Source organism: Gossypium arboreum, chromosome 1 (assembly GCF_025698485.1).
Source record: "Gossypium arboreum isolate Shixiya-1 chromosome 1, ASM2569848v2, whole genome shotgun sequence".
NCBI classification, from domain to species: domain Eukaryota; kingdom Viridiplantae; phylum Streptophyta; class Magnoliopsida; order Malvales; family Malvaceae; genus Gossypium; species Gossypium arboreum.
In genome coordinates, this window is record NC_069070.1 from 122,568,241 (window position 1) to 122,577,163 (window position 8,923).

Here is an 8,923-nt window from a genome sequence, read left to right on the forward strand (position 1 = left end):
TTTAAAATTTAGATCGATTAACATCGATAAAATTATTTTGTTAAACTCAGGTTCATTACGTCCTTCCTTTAGTTACATTACTACAAAGTAGACAGACCAAATTTCAGAAAACTAAAGTACAAAGATTAAATTCCAATTTTGTGAAAAGTAAAAGAACCCATGGCATTTTTTAACCTTTTATTGTCATATCAGAATAATATAATTGTATACATATGCGATATATATCAATGTAAAAAAGGTGATAATTCAATAATATTATTGGTGTATAATGAAATTTGAATCAAATCAAAATTTTATATATAAAATCTCTCTCATTACTTATTGAAATACAAAATAGAAATTTAAAAAAAATAATTAAAGGGGACAATCATAAACACAAACACACTCATAAATAGGCTGCAAAGGAGTTCCACCATTTCCAATGCATTCTCCAACTCCACTTGCGTATTTTTCAGAACACTCTTGTCTACATTCCGCAAGCAAACACCCGCTAGGGTTCAACACCTCCGAGCATCTCTTTTGTGCTTCAACATTGGCTACCATTGAAATAACTGCAAGAAACACAATCAAATTCGGCCCTTATACTAACAATTAAATTACATTTTATTTTTTTATAAAAATATATAACTTAATCTCGATTCTTCAAAAAGAAATTCTCGACTTCATCCTCAACAACTATTGGGATAAAAGAAAACAAACCAGTGAAAAGAAGGGCAAGGATGAAGACATGAGTGAGAGAAAATTTGCCCATGTTTTAAGGATTTAATTTGCTAAAAAAAAAATTGATGTATTTTCTAAGTGTGATTTGGCCTTAGAAATTTTTGAGCTTTATATAGATTGACATAGTTATAGTTTTGATTCGGTGTTATTTACTTAAAAATAAAACCCAAATTTTATTTCCATACAAGGCAAAATTTAAGATTTCTTTCTTTATTGAGATAAATATGAAAATTATATATTAATTTGATTCAATATTTAATTTGATGCATGAACTTTGATTTGATATAATTTTTACAAATGAAATTTTAATTACAGTTTAAATATATATATATATATATATATATATATAAAAGAAACTTTGATTTTGATTCAAATGTACATATTTGAAGAAAAATACATCAATTTACTTTTATATTGAATGAATATAATTATATGTGTACATAGTATAATGATGTTATATCAATAATAATGTTAGTGATTTGTGAAATACTGAAAATTGAATCAAATTAACCTTTATTGTATAAAATGCTACATAATTAGAAGTCATGTATAATATTACACATTGAACTAAAACTCATGTATAATTTTAAATATTATACCAATTTTTAAAATAATTTTTGCTTTTAGGCTATTTCGCCTTCACCTCCATGTAACTTGCCATATCATATCAATAGATTTAGTCTTTAATATTTGTCTTTTGTCAATTTGGTCTTTATTTGTTTTTTTTTTTGAAAAAGTTAGTCCTCAACCTTTTAGAAATAGTTGAATTTGACAATTGACTTTTTAAAAATAGTCGAATTTTTGTTTTTAAATAGAAATACCGACTAAAACGCTAAAATTTTGAACATGGCATATTGTATGGCAATCCAGGTGTATTTCATTGAAATTTTTATTTTTATTTTTGTGAACATTGTATAATTTATATATTTTTTAAATAGTGCCATGTTAACATAAAGTTTATGTGGATTACCACGTCGGTTGTCATGCCAACATCGTCAAAAAAATTAAGGTTGAAATATGTTGTTAGTCCTTGTACTTGAAACGTTTAAAAATTAAGTCCTACTTTTTTATATAAAAATCTTAGTCTAGTAATTAAAATTATAAGTATTTTCTATCAAAATTTATCAACTTGAATATTTGATTAGGTTGTCCTTATATGAAGTGGTATATAATTGACAGAAATAAACATATTAAATTGACAAATTTTGACAGAAACTACTGACAACGAAAATCATTTGATTAGGATTTTTAAATTGAAAAAGCATGAGGATTGAACTTTGTAACTTTTAAAGTACATGGACCAAATCTCTAATTTTATACAAATTCAGGGACTAATAACACATTTTAACAAAAAATAATATTTTAGTCCACATTTTAGTTAAAAAAAAACTATTTGACTCTTTCGGAAAGGTTAATAACCAATTTTATATCTAACCCTAAAAATATATAAACATATATTGAATGCTAAATTTATCACTATGCATATAATTAACTTAACTCACATATGATTTACACAAGTAAAACTCGAACTTAAAATCTCATTGGTATTAACTTTACTATTAAACCAAAAGATATCTCAAATTCTTCCATTTAAAAATTTAAATATATATTATTTAATAGAATATAAAATTCAACCACACAACGTGCATATGGCAACTTTACAGGAATATTGGTTGGTAACTTTACAGTAAGGCATTTGGCATTTCATAATTTAAAATTATTTTATCCATAATCTAAATCTAAAACTATATCCATTTCTCTTAATATTTTATGGGTTTTTTATATTAATTTTATGGATTATTACTGTGGGAATAAATATTATATATTTAATCTTTTAAAATGTGAAAAAAGTGTTTAACCTTATAAAGAATATATTGTGTGTATGGTCGATTTATTCTTAATTCGATTAGCATGTGTATTATTATCAATGTAAGAAAATATGTGTTAAATTATAATATCACATTTTAAAATCTAAATTATGTTAAATTATTGGATATAATTAGCAAAAAATCATTGATTTTAGGACTAAAATAAACTACAAGGATAAAACGTAATAGAATACTTACTGATCAAATTACTTGTTTCAGAAAAAAAAGATTAAATTATAATAGAAGATTAAATTTGCAAGAAGTACATACTTCAAGGACCTTTTAAAAATTTGACAAACATATATCTATATATATAGTAAAAGAAAATTTTCTTAACTTGAAATTGTATGAATCCAAAATAACCAAATCCTAAAATTGATCGAATCCAAAATAATTCAAAATCTTAAATTTTGAATTCATCCAATTCAGATTAACTAAACTCAAAATTAACCTAACTCAATTGACAAATTAAGGTTGGCAAGGAATATTAAACTCTTTACAACTTGACCTAATAGACCTAGTCATATTTGTAATTTTTTTTTATCATCAATTTTTGGTAAAAGTAACATGGAGGCCCCTATACTAAGAGTCATATTGCATTTTACCCTCTTTATTAAGAAAATGAGAAAATTAGACCATATATGTTAGAGCAAAGAGGAAATCAGTCTTTTATGTTAAAAATTCCATCCATTTACACTGTTAGCGTGATAGACCTGGTCATGGGCTAAGACAATGCAAAATTTTAGTCCCGACTGAAAAATGAGCTTAAAATTTTGCCCAAGCCCAACCTAGATAAAAAATGCTAAATCTGAGCCTGACTCGGCCCGCCTGAATTAAATTTTTTTATATAAAAACAAATTACTAAAAACATTAAAAATTAATGTTTCCAACAAATTGAAAATATATTAAAAAAGTCTTAATACTTAAATAACACTAAAATAATTATAATTTAGCAAGCAAAATACCTCTAAAATAGTAACAAAATTAATAATAATATACGAATTATACAACATTCAAATAATAATAAAATAACGGTAAAAACAACATTAAAATGGCAGCAAAACAGAAGTAAACGACAATAAGAGAAAAAATTTAGACAAATTCATGTTAGGGCCTAGGCAAAAAAATTTTACCTAAGACTGACCCATTTTCTAAACGAACATTATTTTCTGTCAAATATATATTTTTATCTAAATTCTCTTATTTTTCAGATAAACCTCCCAACTTAAATGAATGACTCATCTCGTGATTAAGTCTACAACAGTTTTTAACATAAAAAAAATAAAACTTTTAAAGAAAAAAATAAAATCACTCTACCCTTATATAATATAGATTTCATGGGAGATATAAAATTGATATTTTATTCATAATTCTATCACGTTTCTCCATGTTTTATGGATATGTCGATATAATATTATACAACGAATCTTTTGCCAAATAACATCGCTCAACGTCCTTCAAGAACAAAAAAGGACATTTCTTCACGTGAACCTCAAAAACACCAGCTCGCCATTACAGTGTTCCCAGCAGCTTCCTCTAACCTTCTTTACACACTCATAGTTACTCCATTATTGTTCCAAAACCTTCTTTTCTCCTTTGTTAATGGCGATTCCTTTATAGCCGACTTTCTTTACTTTTGACCCTAACCTTTTTTTCCCTATAAATAAACCCTCAAAACCAAACCATCCATCACTCCCAAAATCACTTTCTTCAACCTCATCAACAATGGAGCCTTCTTACATATTCCTTACAATGGCTGTCACATTGTTATCAATGCCTGCGACTGGTTTCGGGCAAGGAACTACTCGGGTCGGGTTCTATTCAAAAACATGCCCACGAGCTGAATCCATCGTTAAGTCGACTGTTGAATCCCATTTCCGTTCAAATCCAGCTATTGCGCCAGGGTTGTTGAGGATGCATTTTCATGATTGCTTCGTTAATGGCTGTGACGGCTCCGTCCTTATCGACGGTCCTAATACGGAGAGGAAAGCCGTTCAGAATAGCTTGTTGAGAGGTTTTGAAGTCATCGACGATGCTAAAGCTAAGCTTGAAGCTGCTTGTCCCGGCGTCGTTTCGTGTGCTGATATTCTAGCTCTCGCCGCTCGTGATTCCGTCGTCTTGGTAAACAAAAACACTCGAATTCTCTAATATTGGTCTAATACTAATTTTAGTCCCTCTACTAACTAAAATTTGCATTTTTAATTTTTACCGTAGTTTGATAATTTGTTTTTATAATGTTAGTTGTGGAGATTAAGTAACAGTAAAAAAATTCACCTCATCATAATAGCAACGAAGGATGATAATGTTATCAATTCAACTTCATAAAAAAAATAAAAAAAGGAATAAATCAAATATTTAGTCCTTGAACTTGGCATTCTTTTCTACCTTGATCCTTAAAAATTTCTTGGTCAATATTGGTGCTAGAACTTAGCTTTTTCCAATTTGGTCTCTAAACTTGAATCCTGTTAAAGTGTAATGAAATGATACTTTGGTATTATACTATGTCATCACCTGAAAATTTTTTTAATATAATGTCCCTAAAATTTTTCAGATTTTATATAATTTCTTTTTAAACTTTTAAGCCTTAATGTTATCCAAATTTATGGACCAAATTGAAAAAAGTTGCCAAGTTCCAAGACTAATGCCGTCCTGAAAAAGAGTTTAGTGTCCAAACTAAAAAAAAAAAAAACATTACCAAGTTCAAGGGCTAAATGTTGTTTTATCCCAAAATAAAAAAGACCAAATCAAAGTAGGGAGGTAAACTATAAATTTTGAACATAAAAGAGGGACTAAAACCATAATTAAACTATTATATTACAGTTTTTAGTGACGACTTATTTTTCGTCGCTAAAAGTCTAATACTTTGAAAAATGCAGACAAAAGGAATAAATTGGAAGGTGCCGACGGGACGTAGAGATGGGAGGGTTTCATTGCAGTCAGATGCCGCAAAATTGCCTGGATTTACGGACTCCATTGAGTCCCAAAAGCAACAGTTCGCTCGCTTTGGTCTCAACACTCAAGACCTTGTCGCCCTTGTTGGTAAGCAACTTTTTTTTTTTTAACTCGAATCTAATTAATCGGTTAAATCGAGAATCAAGCATACATAAATATACATGATATTCATAATATATATAAGTTTAACCCAAAGTTAACCCTATTTTTAAATTCCATCATATAGGAGGACACACCATAGGGACAGCAGCTTGCTTGGTATTTAACTATAGATTAAACAACTTCACCAATGGTGGTCCGGACCCAACGATCAACCCATCATTCCTCCCTCAACTCCGATCATTTTGCCCGCAAAACGGAAACAACTTCCGACGTGTTGATTTGGATACCGGTAGTGCTAACAAGTTCGACACATCTTTCTTCACCAACTTGAAAAACGGTCGGGGAGTGCTCGAGTCGGACCAGAAGTTGTGGACCGATGCATCGACGAGGACTTTTGTACAACAGTTCTTGGGCGAGAAAGGCGTCCGAAAATTGAACTTCGGAAAGGAATTCGCGAAGTCCATGGTGAAGATGAGCAATATAGGTGTGAAGACGGGTAGTAACAGTGAAATTCGAAGAGTTTGCTCGGCCATTAACTAATTTATTTCACCATTGCGAGTTTTCGGATAATGAAATCTCTCGATTTCAAGTCTTGCGAATGGAGGAAATATGAATCAAAAGACCTTTATCTCTTTCGAAAATGTGTTCCGGCTCTAATCAATGCGTAATGTGATTATCGGATATTGAAAATCTTAGAAGAAAAAATTGTCATCATTTTATAAGTTTATATTTGAATTCTAAGAATTTGTTTTGTTAAAAACAATGAAGTGTGAATTATTTTGGATATTGTAATTCTAATTTAATCATCTAAATAGTAATGTTCATTGTCTTTCGTGTTAAATATGCTAGACTGTTTCTAAACTTAAATAAATCGATTTGAAAAGTGCTTCAAATTTAAAATAATCAGAACTCGAAATTAATCTATCACTTAAAATCTTTAAAACTCAGATTCATTTAATCTTAGTTTCAACACTTTTCATTGCCAACACTCACCGCAATATATCACGAACAGACCATGAACTATTTGTGTCAAATTTCTACATGCTTAAATATGAGATATGGCCAAAATTTTGAAATATTTGTGTCAGTTTCTACATTCAACATTCACATTGAGTCCGGAATAATTATATGTTTTCTGTGGGTGGTGATATGAAAGGTTTCAAGGAAGCAACAGCATGTTGTGGGTACGGTGAAGGCAGAGGTATTTATAGCTGCGGAGGGAAGAGAGGGGTAACAGAATTCGTTTTATGTGAGAACCCCGACGATTATCTCTATTTCGATGCCTACCATTTCTCAGAAAATGCCTACCAGCAATTTGCGAAGCTAATATGGAGCGGAACTATCGATATCATATGGCCTTACAACTTCAAAACATTGTTTCAAGCCAACGACCAAATGTTTTATCCATGTCAAATTCTGCTACCAACTTCTCTACTATGTCTAAGTTATGAATTTAGTCTCTATACTATATTTTAATTGAGTCAATTTTAATTCCTATACTTTTTTAAATTGTTCAACTTAAATCGTGACTCAAGTGGTAGTAGCTAAATCTGTTCGGTTAAATTCTACTGTCAATCTTGTACTATACATAAAGTTGTAGATTTAATCAATGTTCTTCAATTTGATCATTTTTATTCTCTATATTTTTTTAAAATTTAAAATTCTAGCTATAACGCAATCAATAACCGTTAAATTCATTAACCACCATTAGTAAGTAATATGTGAAAATAATAAATTGACATAACATTACATACGTCATAATATGTCTGTCGCATAATAATTTAAAAATAGTAAAATTAATGAATTTAATAGCTATATTTTTTTCCATAGCTAAAATTTTAAATTTCAAAAATATAGGGACCGACTAAATTAAATACAAGAATTAAATTCACAAATTATACATATTACAAGAACTCACAATAGAATTTAATCAATATCGATCATTTTTGTGTATTCTTTTATTAGTAAAATATAAAATAAGATATAATTAAATATTAAAATTATATACATAAATTCACGATTGAATTGGGTTGGATTCAAACAAAATTCTAATATTCTACTTATTCTCTTTAACCAAGTTTAGCATAATACAAAATATGAGTTTATTTTTCTATCCAAGTTCGATCCAAATAGAATTTTTAAAAAATTAAGCTTGTCTTGATTTTCTCATATATAATTTATAAGATAATATTTTTATATGTTTGAAAATAAAATTATTAAATAATGTTTCTTGAAAATTAACATTGGGAAAAATTAAATTACAGATAATAAAATGCATTAATTGGGTCTATTATTTTAGAAAATTTTATTTATTAAAATGTATGATTTAATTTTTCGTTGAATGAGATTAAAATTATTATTTTTATTAAAAAAATTAAAACGTAAAGAATGAAGCTAAGAAGGACACGTGGAATGAGGGTAGGCCGATTAGATCCGATCAGTTTCAGGGACGTGATTGGCTGCCGTCAAGTGTATGGTTCAGAATGTCGACACGTGTCCAGAAAGACTTGGTGAGGAATATTTTATGACGCGCTACTTCCCGTAGGTTACTTGGTCTTGTGGGGTTCATAATTTTAAAATTAATTAATTAAATACTATTTTAATTATTGTAATTGTGTTGTTTTTGCCCATCCATCAGTTTTAAATAATTTTTTAATAAATTAATCTATTGAAATTTAATTGAGAATGAATATTTTGTAAGATTTTATATTAATATTTATATATTCTATAATTATTAAATAACAATTTAAATCAAACTGTAAATAAGGTTTTTTTCTTTTTAAATAATGTTTATGAATGTAAAATTTGAGGTTATAATTAAATTAAATATAATTACAAATACGATACTAGAATCTCAAAATTTTTATCTTTTTTTCATGAGAATCAATATCGAATTCGAGTATTCATACAACTAATCTTTTAAATGGTAATTGCTATGATATTCAAATCCTAAAATCTTCAATCCTTCCACTATTTTGAGAGAGTGCACTTTCTTCTATGTCAAATATGAGTTTGAAATAAAAATTTGATTCTATATTTGAATCTCGAAAACTTCAACCCCTTCATGGGAAAGAATGAATGTCAAATACGAGTATGTAATCAAAGTTTAGTTCACACAACTAATCTTTTTTAAAAAAACAATTGCAAATTCGATATTCAAATCTCAAAATCTTCGACCCCTTCCACTATTTACGGAATAGAATGAATGTCGAATACGAGTTGTAATCAAAATTTGGTTCATACCAACTAATATTCTTAAAAAAACAACCGCAAATCCGATA

The 8,923-nt window shown here is 28.4% G+C and overlaps 2 protein-coding genes across 2 annotated transcripts; one reads left to right on the forward strand and one right to left on the reverse strand.

The window, feature by feature from the left end:
* Positions 1-274: 274 nt before the first annotated feature.
* Positions 275-816, reverse strand: LOC108482805 (defensin-like protein 155). Its single transcript, XM_017785906.2, has 2 exons — positions 700-816; positions 275-551 (listed from the first exon to the last, which is right to left on the reverse strand). The coding sequence occupies exons 1-2, from the start codon at positions 749-751 to the stop codon at positions 355-357; spliced, it is 249 nt and encodes an 82-aa protein (XP_017641395.1). The 5' UTR covers positions 752-816; the 3' UTR covers positions 275-354.
* Positions 817-4,049: 3,233 nt separating this feature from the next.
* Positions 4,050-6,405, forward strand: LOC108482297 (peroxidase N1-like). Its single transcript, XM_017785421.2, has 3 exons — positions 4,050-4,709; positions 5,465-5,627; positions 5,767-6,405. The coding sequence occupies exons 1-3, from the start codon at positions 4,314-4,316 to the stop codon at positions 6,180-6,182; spliced, it is 975 nt and encodes a 324-aa protein (XP_017640910.1). The 5' UTR covers positions 4,050-4,313; the 3' UTR covers positions 6,183-6,405.
* Positions 6,406-8,923: the final 2,518 nt, after the last annotated feature.